This window comes from Plectropomus leopardus, chromosome 6 (assembly GCF_008729295.1).
Source record: "Plectropomus leopardus isolate mb chromosome 6, YSFRI_Pleo_2.0, whole genome shotgun sequence".
Classification (NCBI taxonomy): domain Eukaryota; kingdom Metazoa; phylum Chordata; class Actinopteri; order Perciformes; family Serranidae; genus Plectropomus; species Plectropomus leopardus.
The window spans coordinates 31181316-31202703 of NC_056468.1; the positions used below are offsets into that span (position 1 = coordinate 31181316).

Sequence of the window (21388 nt, forward strand, 5' to 3'; positions counted from 1 at the left end):
ATTTCACACGAACTTAAGAGGCTATATTTTGATTTTTATTCTCTCCTTGAATGCACCCCTGACATGTTCAGTTTTACTAGTGTATATAATGCCATTGTGTGCATGTGTGTTTGTTAATAAATAATAAGTTTAAACTTTAAATAAATGAATAAAAATATTGCATCTTATTGAGGAGGTGACACAATCATTTGCTAAAATATTCTCAAATTAATGAAATAATTATCTCACAGTCAGAACCCAGTTTCTAAAAATGGGAAGTCTAGAAACAGAAAGTGTGTTAATGGCGCATGTGAGCTGGAGGCGGGACCAGAGCAGGATGGTGATTTGATTGACAGAAATTTTAGCAAATCACGATCCAGGATACAGAGTGACGACAGCGCCCTCTAGTGGTCAGAGCGGCTGGTGCAGTTTGTGGCGTTCACGTGTAGTCAGATTGCTCGGAAATTTGTTTTAGTAGAGCAGACTTTATCTACACACTACTTGACTTTATGAATGATTATTAGCATATGTTACTCCTAATATATCAATACTGTGGTGAAAACGAATAATAAAATTAGTAATTTTCTACCAATGAAATTTTATACAGGTGTTATTTACTGAAAAACACAGGGAATTTTACAAGATATTATCATTATGATTTAATTGATTTAAAATTGATTTCTTATTCTCAAACATTATTTGGATACAGATGTTTTAATCTTTTGGAACCTGAATCAGGGTTTTTTTTTTGTGCTGTGTTCATGCCTTTCATATGCTTTTAAACCTTTGGAAACTGAGCAAATTGATTTGACTTATTTCCAAAAGGCAATAAGTAGCTTGGCAAGACTAATATGTCAAACTGTTGAAAATAAAAAAAGAGAACAGAAAAAAGAGAGAGAGAGAGACAGATACACAATTAGAAGATAATAATAATTATAAAAAAATACGGGGTAGTGTCCAGAAAATTGTTTATTATTACTATTATTATCATTATTATAATAAGTAATTAATAATTAGTAATTAGATATTGAGTATACTGAGTCCGATACTTGTATTTACCTGAACAACACAGCTCCTCAAACTTTTTTATTAAGCTTTTCAATTTTATTATTATTATATATTATTTCTAAATATATTTTTTCCCTAAATTTCAGATCTGTTCGTAACTTCTTCCAATTATTTTTGACAGAAATTATAATATTTGCTCAAGTTTCAAAAACATCTGAGCCCAACGCACAACTTCTCCACCGGTCTCCACATCTCCCAGTAGCACCTGAACGCACCACTGGTGGCAGTTTGTGTGCGTGCTTGTCGCCGTACAGTCAGCGTATCTGCACCCGGACTACAAGTGAAAATGCCCACAGACCTGAGCCAGTGGACCGGGCGTCTCGCCCTGCAGGAGGTCGAGGATAAGCCTGCCCAGCCTCTGACGATCAAATACGGCTCCGTGGAAATCAGCGAGCTCGGTAAAGTGCTCACTCCACACACAGGTTAGTGAGCGAACTAATGTTGGCTAACTGCGCTAACAACTGTGCTAACTTAGCTTTTTTCCTGCATCAGAGTGAAAGCTGGCAGATTCCCGACAAAATAATAACGCATTTCTTCTAACAAACAATGCTTTGTAATTAATTATTTGGTGTCAGCGTGTTTGCAAACAGTGCTTTGTAAACAATCAGCGTGTTTGCAAACAATGCTTTGGCTTATGTAATGCGGACGGCGAACACCGCCCTCAAATGAGCGTCAAAGCTGCAAAATCTCAGAAATGTCAGTTTCACTTCACACTTGTGATAGTTTTCACCTGTGTTCACGTGCAGGTGCAGAATCGGCCCACCTGCATCGAGTGGGAGGGATGCGACCCCAGCAAGCTGTACACTTTGGCCCTGACTGACCCTGACGCTCCCAGCAGGGAAAACCCGAAATTTAGGTGAGAGGAGCAGCCACACACACCCACACCCACACCCACACACACACACATAGTCATGTATAATAAAAAACATTAAAAACAATATATAAAATGAAATAAAATAATGTAACAAAAATAAATAAAGGAATATTTAAAATATAAGAGACGACAATAGAAAATAATAAAACATTAATAAAGTAACTTAAATCCTGATTCACCTTCATTTGTCATTCACTCGTGCTCTTGTGAGTTAGTTTTTTGGTGTTACTCAAATTTTTCTTCGTTTTCTTCATTCTTTATCTCTTTTTTCTGGTGTTCTTCAGTGATTATGTTATCTGTGATTTGGTTTGTGTTGCTGACAAATTTGAAATTCAATAAACTTTAAATCACAATAATACAGTAATACAAGATAGAAATAATTTAACACAGAATTTTGTGAGTAATTCAAGTAAAAATAACACACTTGGGTTTGTAATAAAACCATAAAATGATAAGGGCTATAAGTACAAAATCACTAAAATCTAAGGGTGTGGCACCTGGGTCTAATTTCCTTTGTGTCAAAGATTTCTTTTTCTTTTTTTGCCTTTCACTTTAGGGAGTGGCACCACTTTCTGGTGATCAACATGAAGGGGAACGATGTGTCCTCTGGCCGCGTCATGTCTGATTACGTGGGCTCTGGTCCTCCCCAGGGCACCGGTAAGAGAGAAAGAAGCTTTAAGAAAGCACTATTAAACGAGAAAGATAGTTTTCCTTTTAACCAGTTAAATGCAGTGTTTGATCAGCGTAAGATGTGATGGATTTGTGTCCCTGTTTTGCAAAACGTCCCAAATTTGTGGTTAAGTTCAAGACAAATCATTGTGCTTTGCTTGATAAGTAAAGTGTCTGAATCCTGGAGTCTGCAGGTTGTCAGAAAGCCTTAAAACTGACTAACAAACAGCGTCCGGGGCTGTATTTTTTCATATTTACTTTGATTAAACTGACCTGTTTGTGACAACACATGCAGCATATGTCAAGATAAAATAAAAGTTTTCAGAGGACTGTTATTACATTTAAAGTTTGGCACGTATCTGCACGCTGGCATCAATATTTTACACTTTTAAATCCTTTCTCTCTGTCCCCTCAGGTCTCCACAGGTACGTGTGGCTGGTGTACGAGCAGCCAGGCAGCCTGTCCTGCACCGAGACCGTCCTCACTAACCGCTCCGGAGACGGTCGCGGCAAGTTTAAGATCCAGAGCTTCAGGCAGAAATACAACCTGGGAGCTCCGGTGGCTGGAACCTGCTACCAGGCCGAGTGGGACGACTACGTCCCCAAACTGTACGAACAGCTGGCCGGAAAATAAATGAACAGACTCGGCTGTAGAGCGTTCAGCACGAGGAAATCCCACAAAGGAAATGGCCTTTCTTTCAAGAAGCAAAAAACCCCAACAGTAACAAAGCATTTTTTTTGTGCGCGTGCCACAGATCAGTGTATTTTTTTCCCACTGTTGCCTAACCATGCTATAAAAAATAACTTTCACTCACCTGCAATAAACCTGATAAACACTGAAATGGTTGTTTTTTTTGGTTGAAATGTTGTAATAAATGCTTAGAGGCTCATTTGGATAACTTCCATAACACCTTGGTATTAATTAAATGATAAATTATTGTGATGATAAATTCTAAATGTGAGCAATAACTCCAAAAATAAAGACATTTGTTCCATTGTATTTTGAATTTTAAGTAGGTCTGTCATGATAATTAAGGTCAGCAAAAATCATCGAGGTCATGTCCGTGTACTGTGTGATGTAACTGGTGTTTACACGTGTTTGTTTACGTAAGTGTCACCAACATTTAAGCCATTATGATGCCAAAGAAAAACAGCAGGGGTTTTCTCTACAGTCATTAATCCTCCACACAGTGCCTCAACATTTTTTCTGCAGCACCAAAGCTAAATGAGCAGAAAAACAAACTGTTGAGACATGTTTGCTGTCACTCCTACTCGTGCTGCCACATTCCTCTCATCTGTGTCACCCGCACAAACACGTTTGTTTTATATATATCTGGGATATGTCGAAATTAAATACTTAGATTTCAATTTCCAAGTCCGAATATTCTCCAGAATTAAAAGTGAATTGCTCTTTGAAAGGTTTTAGTTGCTCATTATTCTATAATATCATAACAGTGGCTTAAAATGGTCTTAAAATTAAAATAATATTGTTTATCACTTTTATTTTTGGGGAAATATATCATCCAGCAAAGTAGATACTGTGACAGGAGCCAGGAGCATTTTGGAACGTGGTTACATTCAGCACTTCAGTGGAGTTTGCAGGAAATAAAAGACTTACTGTAAGTTTGTTAACAGGTACAATAAACCTACATATTTACTAAAAGAACTGACATCTAAATTTAGTGTCTGTATTTATTCCAGAGCTTTATTATTATCTATTAAGGTTTTTAAAAAAAATAAATGATCATTTTATACTACGGTATGATAACTGTTTAAGAAACCATTAAGTGGCACGGTTCGGATATGAGTATTGTAGTAGGAAATGAGGAGTAATTGACCTGAACTTTGCTCATTTTTATCCACGTACCTTTAATGACCTTTGTTCTCGCCAACAACTTGGTCTTTAATTTTTATACCGTTGCCTCGACTCGCCCTCACCAGCTCTGCAATGCAAGAAGAGGATTTGTTAGTTTCCCTTTCTTTTTACTTTCTCTTTTGTCAGGGATTTTACTATTAGTACTATTTATAACCACTGGAAAAAAGAAAAAGTACAATACAGTAGTACCATTTCATGCTCGAAAAAGTATCAGTATTTAACTGTAGAAGCAATGTTTTTAAAAATGTTGAATACTTGACCGACCATGTTTTCAGAGATCAGAGCCTTTCAGCAGCAGCGTGTTGTCAAAATGAACCTCCAAACTGTTGCAAATGTGAAAACAAGAAACAAGAAAGCAAAACCTAAAATACTAAAGTGTATCGTTATTTTCATATCGGACAAATGTAGCAAACAGCTATTAGTTTGTGTGATGAGCACTTTATTTACAAATATAATTAAAAGCTCTGACAGATTCATGCTTTCTTTTAACCTGGAAAAAAAATTAAAGTGCATGCAATAATAAAGCATCATACTGTTCTGGTTTATAAGAAAATACACAGCTTGGGAGATGTGTAAAGCAAAAAAAGAAAAAAATCAGATGAGAATCCCATTGATACATGACTGAGCCTCAAATACGATCTGAGGAGGGGGGAGGGAAAAAAGCGCCTTTAAAAATTCTTTTTTTTTTATTTGAGTGACAGTTAAAATACAATACGAAAATAAGTAAAAGCTCTCCATAAATCCTTCTATACACAAAGTACAAGTCCCCCCCAGCCCGCCCGTGAAGCCCTTTGTGCTTGCTGGGAGTTGGAGTTCACGTGTCACGTGTATTATTATTCACATTGGCTGCCAGTGCAGAGAAATCAGTACGATACACGTGTCGAGTACCATGATTCACCCTCCCCTCAGTAATTAAATTCACCCGTCACATTTATTAGAAGCGTACCTGTATGTACATGATATTTGTGTCTCAAAGTATCAAATTACTCAAATTTGTCATAAAAATGTCCTGATGAATAAATACCAAAAAAGTGTTGTAAGACGCAGCGGCTGCGGAACGTTTGATTTATCGTGTCCAGAGATTTTTCTTTTTTTTTCCTTTTTTTTTTTGCACCAAACTAACCAAAAAATGAATCACCTCTAAAAATGCATGGTTGTGGAGCGATGTCGCTCATCCATCTGCCCTCGTTTTTCTCTCCCTCCTTCTCTCGTCTTCCACTTTTAGTCACAACAAAAGTGTCATCATTGCACAAGAAACAAGAAACACCGTGACTATGTTATCATTATTCTTACAAAAACATGACAACTACAGGAAGTTATCCAGCATATTTTTTTGTCATCTTGTGACACCATGAGAGGCAAGGAGGGGGAGGAAGTTTAGATGGGTTTTCGGGAGGAGGGGGGCAATAAAAACCTGCCATCGACTCTGTCTGACCGGCCCAGAAAACACACCGGAGCTGATTCTGGAGCCGTTTTTTCTTTTTTTTTTGCGTCTGTGTGTGTTTGTGTGAGGGCGTCAGCAGCAGTGAACACCTGCACTGTCAGGTAAAAGGAGAGGAGGGGTGTACTGAGGCAGACGGACGCCCGGGGACTACGAAAGACGGTGGCGGCGGCGACAGCAGCCCCTCATCTGTAGTCGTCCTTGGGAAGGTCCAGGGTGCCCAGGTTGCCGAAGCCCAGCCGCATGCTCTCCATGTCGAAGCTGTCGGTCTCCCGCTCCTGCCGCTCCAGCAGGTGTTTGATCCGGTCGGTTCGCTCCTTCTGAATGGAAACCAGCTCCTCCTCAATCTGCAGGAAACACACAGGAACAAGAGATATACGGGGTTAAACTGGCAATACATGAGATGTTTTTTGATTCAAAGGTCCAGTGTGTAGGATTTAGGAGCTTAGGAGGTGCAAACTTCTACACAGGTGATCTAAAATCTAAAATACTGCAGGTACAATATTAACTTTATGAAAGCAAAGCCCTGAATATAGATGACCGGAGAAATATGATGTATAACATGATTTCCTGTCTTTTTCATATCTCAAAGATTAAGACTGTAACAAAATTTATTTAATGTTGCAATTCCACCGGAGGGGTGAAGTATTCCTTTGAGTGTTGACAGCATGCGGGAGCTGGTTTTTGTTTGTCTTACCGAATATTTCTACTACTAAGAACAAAAGGTGCAACAAAATTAAGTTGTTATTTTACTTTTTATCTGTGGTTCATAAAACAACTGAAACAATAAAAAGGATACAGAAAAAGTTAAAATAATTGCTTATTTCGGGAGGAGAGGGGCATTGTTGAGGAGAGGGGTGATTGTTTTTTTGTTAAAAGGATAAAAATGCACGCCCATATACATACATGCATATGTATACACTTACAAAGAGAAGTTTTGCAATAGAATCTAATATTTTTTTAGATTTCATATGTAATGTCTGTTGTTGGTTTTTGCCAACGGTAAACACAAAGGAGAGAAAAGCCTTGCAGTTCAATGCACCACAGTACAAACTGCAGCCTCAAATTGCACCAACACTTCTGACAAAGTCACACTGTAACCTTTACAGACGCTGTCGAAACTGCAGGATGATTCTGTAGCTTTTTATGATACTGCAGAGTTGTTTGTGATGTTTTTGCGCACGTCCTTTAGCTGTTTTATGTCTTTCCTAAATCACCTTAAACACACGCTGTGATATGTATCACTGGATGCAGACTCTCATGCGCATTGTTTCACACTGTGAGGGTGTCAGTGTGTGAAGTTGTATCACTCAGGTTCGGTCGTGGCAGGAGTTGTGTGTGCTGGATTTTTCCACCCACATTAACTCGGCACACACATCCACAGGTGCAGACAAAGCACTGCATGGCGCAATACGGCAATCTGGCCAACTACTGAGCATGCACAGAAAACTCCAGACTCTGACCATGAACCGAACCGGAGGACAATAGTGCCTCAAAAACCATGACATCATCCCAGTCTCAGAGTGCAGATCCGGCTGCAGCCAGGAGATGGCGACAGACCACCGCAGTGGTCCACTGGACCCGGCAGAACTGGATCGGGGAGGCATTTCAAACGTCTTTCCCTTTGTTGTCGGAGTGCTGTCTACTAGACTGTGGCAATGACGTCGGCCACTTTGGAAGGAGGCGTACTCGGCAGTTCTAGTCTTATCACATGTCATTGGTATACATGGCAGCTTGCCTGAGTAGTCACATGAAAGATGCGTCTCAATCAGGAGCTCATGCAAACAAATCAGGGGACACAGACTGATACAACTGTGTCAAATTTAGATAAAGAAATGCAAAATCATAAAGTAAAAAAGCCAGTTGCCACTTTGCAACACAGCTGCAGGTGTCAAAATGAATACTACTCCGTAAGTGATAATTACAAAATAAAATCAGAAGTTTAGGGGCATATGCATAAGCAATTTAGAACAAATACAGCAGAACAAGCTATAATAAAAGCTCAACTGTATTAACTGTCCTATTATAAACAGGGGACGACAAAAATAAAAAAACAACACTGACGTCTACACATTTCACCACTATTAGGAGTGTGTGGGAGAGGAACGGTTGCCTGCTCTCTGCAGGAAGGCATGCCACTGTCATCACCACCTGTGGTGCGGGAAATCTGTGTGTGTGTCTGCGTGAACTCATGAATGTCTGTCTGGGTCGCCTATCATACCCGCGCTGCCTGCTGGGGTGGATGCAAATGTGTATCCCGACATGTTCGTTTAAGCGAGGCGATGCGTAGGACTGTTTATATTTCAACTTACTACCGCCCATTTGTGTTTATCTGTTTTTCAGAGGTGTCTTCACTTTCTGATGTGAGCAGGAGTTTGGAGGACAGAATAAATAAGGATTATTGTTTTTAGTTATTAATTCCTGAAATGTCATAAAATTTACACATAAAAACCCAATTATTTAATGAGTTGATCAATAATGTAATGAAATGCCCTTACAGACATTGTTACAACAGTTTCACTGATAATGTATTACCTTTCAGGAGTTCTTCTTTTTTTTTGTTGTAAAACTGACGATTAACAGATAATGTAACATTATAAAATGTACAGTATGTAGTGTATAAAATAAAAAACAACTTAGAACTCTGGACTGAAAATGAAAATCATACAACATTATCTGTCAAAAGCATCACATTGTTATTGGTAAAATGTGTTATTACAATATCAGTCAGGACATTTTACTTAATTTTTGGTCAACATTTATAATGACGCTATTGGGTTTTATTACATTTTTGATCAGGTTTAGTACAAACTTGATTAATTTCCAGGCATTACTTGTTTTAATTATTACATTATTAGGTGCTAAACATTTTATTTTGTAGGATGGGGTAACTATGTTAAAGGTAGTGACATTTTTTCAGGCAGGGTCACTTTTATGGGTCTTATTGGGAGTTTTAAGTAATCCCTAAAGCTTTCAAAACTAAGGGGAAAATGTCCAGAAAACTATATCTGGTTATAATAATTTTATTTTCAAATTATGTTACAGAGAAAATATAAAAAATGTTTTTCAGAACATTTTAAGGTCATTTTCCTGTTTGTTTGTGTTTTTGTTACTTTTTTTTTTTTTTTTTTAATTTATGCTTATTTACATTCTTGTAACTTTTTAAAAAATGTTTTGCAAAATTTTGGGCCATCTCTTGTTTAGTTGTTTGTTGCCTTCTCTCCATGTTTTTGAAAAAAAAAAATCAAACCAATTTGCTTCGGTTTAAAAGGGTTAACTTTTTGTACTTATAAGAAGGACTGTGTCTTGACTTATTTGGATAATTCATTCTTTCCCCCGTGGACCGTGAGAAACACTTCCTCCATTGTTTTTTATTTTAACTGTATTGAAAACTCAAGTATGGCAGTGTAAAGAAAAAGTCTAATGGCTCCTTTAAAGTGACGCGTGTTTCATTCACCACACCTTTTGTTCCAGGTGAGCCCGGCGCAGCGACACCTTCTGCTCCAGCTTCTGCTGCTCGCGCTCGTGCTGCGCCTCGGTCTGCATCTTGATCTTGCTCTGATAGGCATTGAGCAGCTCCATCTCCTGCTGCAGCTGCTGCCTCAGGGCCTGGCACTCGGCTTCCTGGGCCTCGTCCAGACGCAGCTGACACAGCCGACCACGGACCGCAACAGGGGAGAGGGAGGTACAAAGAGACAGAGAGAGAGATGGGTAGATTGAGGAGGAGGGGGAGAGCGGGGGAACATTGATAAGACACCCAAAAGGAGAGAGAGGAGAAAGAGGGACATAGAGACAGAGAGGACAGAAAAGAAGGGGAGGGGGAGGTGAAACGATGGAGGAAAATGGAAGGGCAAAAGGGACAGACAGGACATGGAAAGAGAGTGCAAAGGGAGGGGAGGAGGAGAGGTTAGTGATTTCAAGACGTGAAAGGAGATTGTTAATGAAGGTGGTGAAGGAAGTAGAGAGAGAGATATGATAAGGCATGAGGTGAGGACAAACAAGGAGGAGAAAAAATGTAAAATCATGAGCAACAGGTGGCGAAAAAAGCCTCAGAATCCCCTCTAAAAAATGTTTTTTGAATTCTGTGGTCAACAACAAATTATTGTCTAGAAAAAAAATGATGACGTGAACGTGTCTCCACTCACCGCCTGTGAGGCCATCATCTCGTTGATGCTCTGCTCATATTGCTCAGCCAGGATGGCCAGCTTGCGTGTCTGCTCATCCTTCAGGGCCTTGAGTACCGTCTTGTGCTCGGCCTTAGGCGTAACTTCCATCTGGTGGTGGCGCAGGGCCTTGTACTGCTTCGTCTGCACCTTACATGTGTCCTGGAACTGCTTCTTGATCTGCAGCTCCAAAGCCTCGGAGAGGAGGAGGGGACAAAAAGGACACAAAAACACTAAGACGAGGATGTAGACAATTGAAAGAGTCTTGCATTTTTTTTCAAATTGTTGTTGTTAACTCTGTCTTTCATCATGCCATTACAACTCTGCTGCTAAAGGTGAAAGGTTTATAAAAGCCGGGGGCAAAATCAGACTTCTGGTCTGTTATCCTCAAAAGCACATTCAAATGAAATGACATTCAGAGGTGACACATTTCACATGTTCTTTCCCCATTTTTTTTCTCAAAATTAATTTGTTACATCCACATTGCATCACTGTTTTATCAAAATCTCTCCAAAACATAAAAGGCGTTGCTCATGGCTTGCGCCATCTTAGAGATGGGTCTAATTTGTGTTTTCAAAGTAAAGAATTTTTTTTTTTTTTTTTTTACACGTGAATCTGAAAACAAAAGCATTTCAAAAAGGTTTTAGTTTTTTAGCCGTACATTCCAAGAACCTGTGTCCTAATCACAATAACATCTGTAAAATCATGGATATAAAAATTAATAATCTCTGCGTCGACTCACTTTGAGGTTTTTGGGCTGCTGCCGGAGCTCCAGCACGTGCTTGCGGTGGAGTTCGCGCTCGCGCCGGTTGTTGTACTCGATCTGGTTCTCCAGCTCCGTCTGGTGCTGCAGGCGGATCAGGTCCATCCGCAGCTTCTGCAGCGTCTTCAGCTGCCTGTGCTCCAGCTCCTGCATGGACTCGTCGTGGCGGATCAGCATGGCGTGCTCCATCTCTTTCTGGGTCTTCTTCTTGTTCAGCTCCTGGGAGGGCCGGGAGGAAAGATGGAGGAAGAGAGGGGAGGAAAGGAAGGGGGAAGGACACATGGATGAGTTGCAGCAGGTGCTATTGATTGACATCATTTGTTCATTTTCCAATGTGACATTTTCACATGTAGAAATCAATTTTCCCTTTTGTTTGTTTTGGGCTTAGAACATCGGCTGCCATTATCAACAGCTGAAAAATCAATACATATCACCCATTAAATCCCATTCATTTAAACACTTCCTTTTTCTATTAACCAAAACATTAAAACTGTCATCTAAAACGTGACTCAGAGTTTTGTGTATTTTCCCACAGAAAGCTTCTAAGAATCTGTTCAGATTTACACAACAGCTTTTCAGATTGCGACATTGTTGCCTTGCTTTACTCTCTAATAATCCTCTTAGAATTATTAGGAAACACCTCACAGATCTGAAGAACAATGGGTGTAAGTATTCAGGACACACTGCTGTTTTTTTGCAAAAAATATTTTGTTGTTGTGTTATAACCACATTGGGCCTGTTTACACCAGCATCAAAAACAACTAACAAACAGGAGGTTTACTTTGATGGTTTGGTGAACTTGAATTTCACTTTTGACAATGAAATTATGTTCATTTATCATTTATAATTCATGCACATGATGTTTTAAAGGATGCACGGTCTCCGTACCTCTCGGATCTGCTCCTGCTCCAAGTCGTGCTTCTTAATCATGACTCTGCGCTTGAAGGCGCGGCAGTTCCGGTCGTAGAAAACCCTCTGCTGGGCCAGGAGATGGGCCTCCTCCTCGGCCTGGGAATGCTGCATGTTCTCCTTGTGCTTGGACAGACGCTCCTGCTTCTCCTTCTTAGGTGTGCTATGGTCCTCATTCATCTCCTAAAAACGGGGTCAAAACAGAGAAATCGAGGAAACTTGAGAAGAGATTGCTTTGACAAGTGCAGGACGAAAACATTGTGCAAGGCCACAGCCAATTATGAGTTAATCTGAGCTTCAATTGGCAGGTTTATCCGACATGATCTAAATTCATTTGTCCATGTGAATATCTGTATTACTCTAACACCTAGGTCAACATCAGTTTCATTGTATCACAAGTATTTACATCTTTGAAACCTGAGAAAATTGGCTTGATTAGTTTAAAAATATTGGAAATAAGGCAATAAATAAGCAATTTGGCAAGAAATGTCTGGCAAATTGCAAAAAAAATAGTAAAACATGACAAAAAATGAACTGAAACTTAGTTGGGAAGGCTTATTAGAAATTAACCAAGAATTTGATGAAAATGTTCAGAAAACAATAATTCTTATAATTATATATAAAAGATTATTTTACAGAAAAAATTGCCTCTTTCAAAGGTCATTAAAAAAACAGCAACTAATTTCTCACTATTGTTTGGGCCATTTCTTGTTAAGTTGCTCATTGCCGTCTTCCCATGTGTTTGAAAACAATCCAGCCGACTTGCACAGGTTTCAAAGGGTTAACTGGTAAAACAAAGGCAGCAGCTGGTAAATTTCAGTGGGGTGAGGAACTATGTAGTTTAAGACATTAAAACTGGTGGTTTGTGAAAGCAAATATAAGCAGAAAATGTCCAAACTATGTATTACAAATGCATGTTTTGAATGTGAAAATAAACAAGGACTTCACAAATGCTGCCCAAATCAAGAACAGTGTTCATGGTATCAAGTGTCTGTAGTGAGAACATACAGAAATCTGCAGCTGACCTTCTGTCTGGAGCTACACATGACTTTCATAGTCAGAGGCGGGATGAAAAAAATAATAATTTCAACCAAATCCATCCCTCCTCAGTATGAGTTCTCTTTCTCTTTCATGGGCTTTAAGGTAATCTACAACTCAAGCTAATGCACTTAACACATGAGCCTGATCCCCGTTCTCTGTGGTGTCTAATTCCGTTACAGCCCTCAGTTGGTGGGAAATATCTTCCCCTGCCAGCGATGCTTTCTTTTAACTGCGCTGACCTAATTTTGGTCACTTATCTTGTAACTGAAAACACAGTGTATCACACTCCCAGCCCACAGGAGTATTCTCTGGACTCAGTTTGAAGGTTGTGGAGGCACACAAATGCTACACTGCGCGTATGGATTTGTGGGTTTCCTCGTTCGTGTGATGTGTAGGTACATGAGTGAGTAGGCCGAGTGACTCAACTTCCAAAAGACCACTTCGGAGGTAGTGAATGTGCATGTTTGTGTGGAGGAGGGCTGATTCAACAGTGAACAGCGGAAAGGGCCGTGTGTCACACACACGAGAGAGGCGTACAAAGGAGGAGGAAAAAAAAAAAGAAAGCAACAAACGCGGCGCACCTCCTTAATCTTTTCCTTGCAGAGTTTGTACTGCTTCTTCTGATTATCCAGAAAGGTGGTCAGCTCCTTCTTCTGCTGCGCCACAATCTGCTGCTGGAACTTCTTCTCATCCGCCAACGCCGTCTTCATCTGGTGGAGATGAGAAACAGGAGGAAAACAGGACCGAGGGGATGTTAGCATATATATTGCCTAGATACCACCTAAAATCTACAGTTTATCAGGTTTAATTATCAGATTGAGCTTAAAAAATGCCACAAAATGAATATTTTTGAAGCTCACATAAACTAAACTTGGGATTGCTGCAGTCTGGTTTCACGGCAGCTTTTCCAAGTAAGTGCGATGCATGTTCATGATGCAGGCTTTTTTGTTTGTTTGTTTAGTCTTTTTGTTTTGTTTTCCACATTAAAGGTTTCTGGGAGGGGGGATGACTTTTTCCTTCCTCACCATGAGGTTTCAAAGACAGAGGGATGCTGGATGTTGTACAGCCCCCAGAGGTTAACTGTTATTTGTGATATTTGGATTTACAAATCAAATAGTCAAATTGTAAAAATAGTAAAAATAGTTGCTTTTTTTGGTATTATTCATTAAAATTCAAAGGCTACTTGTTCCACTTCCTTCCAACTAGTTCCAATAAAACTGCACTGTTCTAAATTTGTGATTTATACTACATTAATGATACCACAAGCTAACATTTACTCTAACTCATCTTTATTCTTTCAGCACTTCTAATAGATGCAGATACAACAGCCTCTGTAATGGTGATTTGTCTCATCTGCTGTCCACGTGTTTCATCTTTGCCGTTCGTGTTTGACCACAATGTTGCACACGGTGCGCAACACTTTAACCGGCTTTTGTGCAAAGCATTGGGGATTTGCCTTGCACGTCCTTTGGCAGTAATTTTTGTTGCAGCACGTCTGCATCTTTACAACCAGAAAAAAGCACCTGGTACGATAGGTGAATCTACAATCATCAGTCAAAGTTGCAAGGTCGCACAGCCTTGATTAATCTAACACTGACTGCCTGACATTCTGGAGGGACCGATTGTAGCGTGATCAGTTAAAGACGGTGTATTTTTTTGCTGTTGGCTGTTGTAACTAATGTCAGTTTACAGACACTTAAAAAACCTGTTATTGCTCTGTAGGAGATACATCACGTCAGTAATTAGTCCAATAATTATTAGCCCAAATACAGCACTAAAGTTAGGCTTACAAAAAAATCTCAGTACTATAAATGCTGTGGAAAGAAGTGACCAGTGAATGGCAGAGTTAATGGCCTAAACCTCCCATTTTCAGACAAGAGGACATCCCGATGATTGTTGCTGTAAGCCCCTAGCAAGCAATTTATTGGGTAGCTGATCAACATGTCACTCACATGTTGCATGTGACATTGTGCGCTTATGTTGCTGTTTGAGGGGTGCACACTGGCCTCCATGAACAGATATTCTATCTCGCTGGCCCGTCCGGCACGCTGCGTGATAATCACAGAGATATGCAGCTTGTTTTTCAGAGCGTGACATTCTGTGACCCACTTCTCCCCTTGTGTTTCATCCTATGTATCTTTGGGTGGCAGCAGTGCGTAAAGTCTTAAAACTTTCCATAGCATTCAAATGTGAAGCTAATGTTGGACGTTCAGAATTAAATTTTTCAGCAAACTTTCCTCCAGCAGCTATAGAATCGTAGCCTCAGCATCAAGCCTTCCCCTCTCTTTCCAAAGCCGACCTCATCCGCCCCGCCAACTGTTGCATGGTACATGTAGGTCAGTGTAATTATCTGTGAAATAACTTTGGGTTACTGTACTTAATGCATCCACTCATATCCTCTAACACACCCCTCACAAAGCCCACCTCCTTCTCAGAATGCACGGCGTGGCGCTTCGCCAGCTTCTCTAGCTCGATGTAGGCGTTGTTGGCCTGTGTCTCCACCTCCTTCTGCAGCTTGAGCCGGTGCTCGTCCATCTCGGCCTTCAGCTTGTTCTCCAGGGCGATCAGCTGCTTCTGGTGCTGCCGCCGCATGCGCTTGTAGCCCGACATCTGCTCCCGCAGCTCGTTCTCCTGCTCATGCTCGTGGATCTGCTTGGTCACCTGTGGAGGAAAAGAAGTTAGGAGATCTGATTTGATATCAGACTGAAAAGCAGACTATTTAAAAAACACACAAAAAAGTAAGAATAATTAAAATATAGGAAAAAACAAAAAAAAACAAACAGCAACATTTAATATGTCACCTGTTCTTTGTAATTACTGGACCGTAAAAGTGTGTTTTTTATTATGTATTTATGCACTTTATTTGTGGATCGCTGTTGCTGCTAATCCCCCACAGGTGCTGCTGTATTTGTTATTTTATTCCTTTTAATGGTGCTGCTGTTTTTATATATTTTTTATGATTTTATTATTTTTAATAGTTTGGATTTCACTTAGTTTGTGTTTTTTTTTTTATAGTCACAATGTATTTACACTTAGTGTTTCTTGTCTCTGTGCGTGGAGCTCACTGACACAAATTACAATTGACTATGTTGATATGGCAAGAATATACTGAATCTTAAATCTAAATAATATGCAACATCAATTTATCTGGATTATCTTTTCCAAAAATAACTGAAAACAAAATTCATTCAACACTGTAAAGCATTACAGTTCAGCTGCCACTGTAAATCTTGACAGTTTTACAGAAGAAAGAAAGAACGTTTAACTACTGATGGGAAATTATGACCTTAAAAAGAAGAAAAACTGAGAAATCCTTTTAGAAGAAGTTACAGATGGAGACCAACAAAAGTTCTTTCATCTGACTATTGAACATGCACGGTTGCAGGGTGGATCGGGCTACCACAATAGAAGAGAATGTACTTTTATTGTCCACCACTGTGGAAATGTGTCTTTGGCCCACCAGACACAGAAGACAGCATGATAAAAAAAGCAGACAAGCAGGTAACAAAAAACAAGGTCATTAGAAACACTTAACTCACTGAATCAGTTTATATCACTGTCTGTCTGTTGTTGTCTGTATACAGTCTCTTTGTTGAGTTGAGAATTTCCATGACACTTGGGATGAAGGACTTCTTGAATACATACAATACAATAAATCCTACAATACAATGATTTAAAATGTGCTTGTCTTAAGTCAGATGGAGCAAGAAAAAAAAGCTCCAAAAACAGTTTTTAACAACTACAAAATTTAATCAAAGTCAAGGTCCATGCTTTCATGTCTTAACAGCATTGTCCCGCATCTTTTTAAGCAAAATCTGACAATATCCAAAACACCAACCTGAGGACAGAAAGGGTTCTCAACATCAAGGTAGTACTCGCTCCGCATCTTCTCATAACTTCCACCTGAACTCCTCAGGCCAAACATGATGGCGACTTTAGCCAAGTGAACCAGCATCCAGGAACCTTGTGCAGCATCCTATGCCCGACAGAACCCTGCCTGAGCTCCGATGGCACCCGGAGACCCACCCTTACTGGACGATGACCCCCTCCCTCCCTCCCTCCCTCCTCCTTGGTTCGTGCCCTGGGCACGCAGCGGCCAAGGCAGGCGTGTGAACTGTGAATGAGGCAGGCCGACCGCGCGGGCCAACAAGAGCACAGAGCTGCTCTTTAGTTGGGCTAACGCTAAGCGGCGGACAGCAGGTGGGTCACATGAATACCTCATTGAGAAAGAGTGAGAGAAGTTGGAGAGGGGGGGTTGGAGAGGGGCGGGCGGGGGGGGGGGGGGAGGGGGGGGGGGGGGGTTGTTGCAAAAGAGAAACAGCAGATGATTGGGAGAGTTAGAAGAAAAAATGGAAATAATGAGAAGAAAAATAAGAGCATCCAGTGGAGAAAATAAGGTTGGGGTAGCTGGCGTGGAAATAGGTGCAGGTTGAGACCCCCCCCACCTTAATCTGTGCTGAATCAATACCCCACTGTAACAGCAGCTCCCAATCCCAGTCACTTGCTTTGCTGCCACCCTGCATGCTGCCACAAAGGGCCAAGTCACGTCATGTGACGGCCTCTTTCACACAAGGCTCAGGGAGGGAAAGGAGATCATATTCAGGGAGAGGAGGGAGGGGGGCGTGCAGGCTGAAGGTGAATGTTTCAGTGAGATCAGTGGGAATTAAGCAGCTGAACTGAGTTATTTTGCTTATTTCGCAGTTTAAGGTGGTTGTTAATGTTGTTTTGATCTGTTGAATAAAGGAAATGCTGTGCTGGTGGTGGCTGTTGTGACTGCTCTGTGCAATAAAAAATAGGGCAAACACTCACAAACTGTCTTCTTGCATTTTCAATAAGTTTATAATAATAGTTCACTCAGACACACGGACAGTTTGAGCTCTGTGTGTCAATGATACGTTTACATGATATTAGAAAAAGTTGACTTATTGAGTAAGTCCAACTAAACCATGTTAACATGTTGGTCTGACTGAAATTGGATTAAATCAAATTTCTCAAAATCGGACTAACACACCCAGATAATGTGACTGGAAGTCGAGATATTCTGTCATGTAAACGCCCCAGTCAGACTGTAACTAAACTAGGTGTTCTGCCCGTGCTCTTGGTCGCCACGCCGGCCTCCCTCGGTGTTTACGGATAAGGACTGCATGTCACTTATAAGGGGTTCAGCCAAATGGGTCAGGCATTTTAAAAAAAAATGTCAGCACTGAGGAGCGACTTGTGTTTTGAATTTTGGCTTCAGTAAGGGACATAAAACTTGAAAAGGTAGTATTTTATATTTGTTTCAAATAAAAAAAGCCACCCACTTCCTCTGAAAAATAAAGTGCAGTCCCACAACACCGCCAAAGAAGCTAAGTGATGTGTATGCAATGAGTAGTGAGTATGTATTGACCCCAGCTCTGCTCCTCAATAACACATCTTAAAAAAGACCTTTGAGAAATTCAATGTAAAGTCCGAACTGCCTTTTTTCATGTTTGAGATGGATGAAGAAGACATGGCTGTACTTTAAATGTTGCTACAGATGTACAGTAACACATGGTAAAGTAATATGGCAAAAGAGGGGAAGCAAAAAGCCTCTATAGACCCGTCTTTATTGTCATGTTTTCCTGCAGATGCTCAAATGTGGGGGGCTCTGTGTTCTCATATGTCTGTTTGGCCTCAAAAAAGGGATGCAACTTCAAGAGTGCCAAAACATCAGATTCTATTGGTATGAATGCAATCATTGATTCTGCTTATTGGTCCTATTCTTCATCATCATGAGACACATCGGTGCACAAATGTTGATATAACATTGTATATTTACCCTCGATAATTGATTGTGCGTAGAGTGTTGCACTGTATTAAAAGCTCCCAGTAATTACACAAATAAAAACTAATAGGAGCTTTAAAAAGTGTGCGGATTGCCTGTCTGATTCCACCCGTAGCATAAAGCCTTTGTTTATATTACAGAAAAGAGTGGCAAGAATTATTCATAAAGTGAAACCAAGAGGACACACCAACAGGCTGCTTATGAAGACAGGGCTATCGAAACGTAAAGACACACACTATCAGTTATGTACAAGGCAAAAAGCAGAGTATTACCAGAAAATGTACAAAAGTTGTTTGTTCTTAGTATGCACGGACTATATTAAAGCAGATGTGTACTTCAGCGGTTGGCGTCCAACTATAATTCTCTACAGAATAATTAAATTGGTTGTATAAATATTTTTCAGTCAAAGAAAATGTAAAAAGAAAGAATAATTAGAGTTTATAAAGTTGTCTGGCAGAATCTGCCGCCTTGTTGAAGGTCACTTATTGTGTATGACTCTTAATTCTTTTTTTTTTTCCCAAAGTAACTTTAAGTGTTGGTTGTTACATAATGTACTTGGCAGATCAACTATTTCTTTTGTTTATTTTGTTTATTTATATTCTGAGAAAGAAGCAGGCTGGATAAGATTATTTTTCTTCTGCCTGCTCCTTTTCGGTCATGAAATGTGTTTTATAGTTGTTTCAGTTGTGAATGTGATTGTTGTGCATTTACATGAACAGAGGAAATAAACATGAAATGAAAAATTATGATTTTAAAGACTTTTCTTTCTTCTAAAATTACTCAAATTGAAATTGCGAATATAAAATACGCCTAATGGAAACACATTGCTATGTGCTATGCAAACACATTAATTTAATAAAAAATCCCATTTATCATAAAAATGTTCTTACGCTCACATGAGGTGGTACTTTAGGTAATTTGAAAAAGCCATATTTTGCAATACTGCAAAACTTTTTGGGCTGTTAGAAGTCACATGATGGTTTGGCTACGGCCTTGTCGGTAGGAACTGGCTCCCTCATGATGCAACAGGAGCTACAAGAGGCGTTATTGCATCACATAATTCTTCAAAAGTTGAGCGGATCATCCAGAAGTTTTGAATCCACAATTCCTCTGTGAAATCGTGAACTATCACCTCCCAGAAATCCCTCATAAGTGGCCGCCCCCACGTATAAGGGGCTTGCCTTTCGATTATCGCTTGCATACCACGCCTACGTCGCCTTCAGTTGGAAATAATGACGGCTAATGTGGTGGCTTCAATAGAAATAAACCTGCTAATGTTTTGAACATCCATCGCCATGCTTTTTGAAATGTTATCGCGAGAGAAGAAGTTGCATAACATCTCTCAATGGAAACACATTCATCTAGCATTTATGTTTTATCGACATTTTTGAAAAAAACCCTTAAGTTTTTGCACAAATCTGTACTGAAAGCAATGTAGACAAGAGTTTGACGTTATTGTTTTGCAATGTGCAACTGTCAGAAAAACATGCCTGCATCAATAAAAGGAATCAATAAGTTGGCATACACGGTTAGAACAATTTGGAACTCGTTCTCGACTCCCATCCCCACAAACAAGTTTTTTACTTCTTTCCTGTCATATAACTATTTACTAGCTTTAAGTTTTAAGCTCAACTGTCGCCTGATGGAGAATATGCATGTTTTGAAGTGCTGACTGTAATCTGCTGCTCTGTTGTTGACGCGCTGAGAGGTTTACAGGCTGTCAGTTTACTGCAGCTGAGGTGAAATATCTTACAACGACGTCTTCTCTCAAGCAGCCTTCAGTCACTTACTTCATCTGACCTATAATAACCCCTGCCCTCCCTCACACATGCTTGCTATGTCTCGCATTCGTTTCTGCTTTACATCCATCTCTTTCTGCTGTTTCTCTCACTCCTCATCCTTCTCTTTCGATGATTTTTCGATCCGCTCTCCATATCATCTTTCATGCGTCCGTCTCTTCGTTCTTTTCCCTTGCTCCTCTTCTCCTCTTTCCATGTTTTCACAACTTTTCCTCAGATCAGACTCTGCGCTTCACCTCTGCCTCTCTCCCTCTTGTCCTGATTTGACAGGCCAGATTTCAATCTGCTCTGCTCTATTGTCTCCGTTTGTTTATCTGTCCTTCTCACCCTCCTGATATCTCCCGTCTGTGTCCTCCACATCCTTCTCAAGCCACTTTGCTCTTTCATTTCACTCACTCTTTAAGCTTATCGAATCTCCCTCCATCACTATGATTTCCTCTTTTGTCTTTTGAAGTATGAGGAAATTTCATTCAACAGAAACATCTCAGGAATTTGCATACTCGCACCTTATCACTGGCTGCATTTTTTCATTTTTCTCCTTTTTAATGCCTTCGTTTCGTTAATGTTTTCTCTCTTTTCCTGCTCTCCGTCTTCCTCCCTCCCTCCTCTCTGGCGATCCATCACCCTTCACCATCTGGACCCCCCGTTCTCCTCTCTCCTTCTCCCTCTTTGTCTACCTGCTGATTCCAGTCTCAGCGAGTCGAGGCCAATCTGAGGACGTCTGCGCTCAGCAGAAAAAGATGATGTCATCCCTCTTTCAGCGCCGGCGGGCAGGACCGGCGCTATCACACGACACAGATACTGTGGTTTACACGATGGCGCCTCTTTTCAAGACAGGCAGCCTCAGTTACACAGAGCTGCCGACACAGTGTGTGCCACCTCAGCTGCTCACATCCAAGGTATTTAAGTTTGACTTTAATCCACAGCAACTTACAAAACTGGTTTAAAACAGGAATGTGTGAGTTAGAACTCTGTACTGTGGTCTTTATGTCTGTGATGTT

The 21388-nt window shown here is 40.3% G+C and overlaps 2 protein-coding genes across 2 annotated transcripts in view; one reads left to right on the plus strand and one right to left on the minus strand.

Moving 5' to 3' along the window:
* The first annotated feature begins 1266 nt into the window (after positions 1–1266).
* Positions 1267–3431, plus strand: pebp1 (phosphatidylethanolamine binding protein 1). Its single transcript, XM_042488248.1, has 4 exons — positions 1267–1469; positions 1771–1903; positions 2478–2578; positions 3006–3431. The coding sequence occupies exons 1-4, from the start codon at positions 1334–1336 to the stop codon at positions 3221–3223; spliced, it is 588 nt and encodes a 195-aa protein (XP_042344182.1). The 5' UTR covers positions 1267–1333; the 3' UTR covers positions 3224–3431.
* Positions 3432–4883: 1452 nt separating this feature from the next.
* The window catches only part of taok3a (TAO kinase 3a), a 92076-nt gene continuing 75571 nt past the window's right edge, over positions 4884–21388 (minus strand). Inside the window, 7 exon segments of the mRNA XM_042487569.1 lie at positions 4884–6253; positions 9369–9551; positions 10052–10264; positions 10812–11051; positions 11721–11924; positions 13364–13492; positions 15207–15443. Of these exon segments, the coding sequence (XP_042343503.1) occupies positions 6092–6253; positions 9369–9551; positions 10052–10264; positions 10812–11051; positions 11721–11924; positions 13364–13492; positions 15207–15443 (1368 nt within the window). The 3' untranslated portion in view covers positions 4884–6091.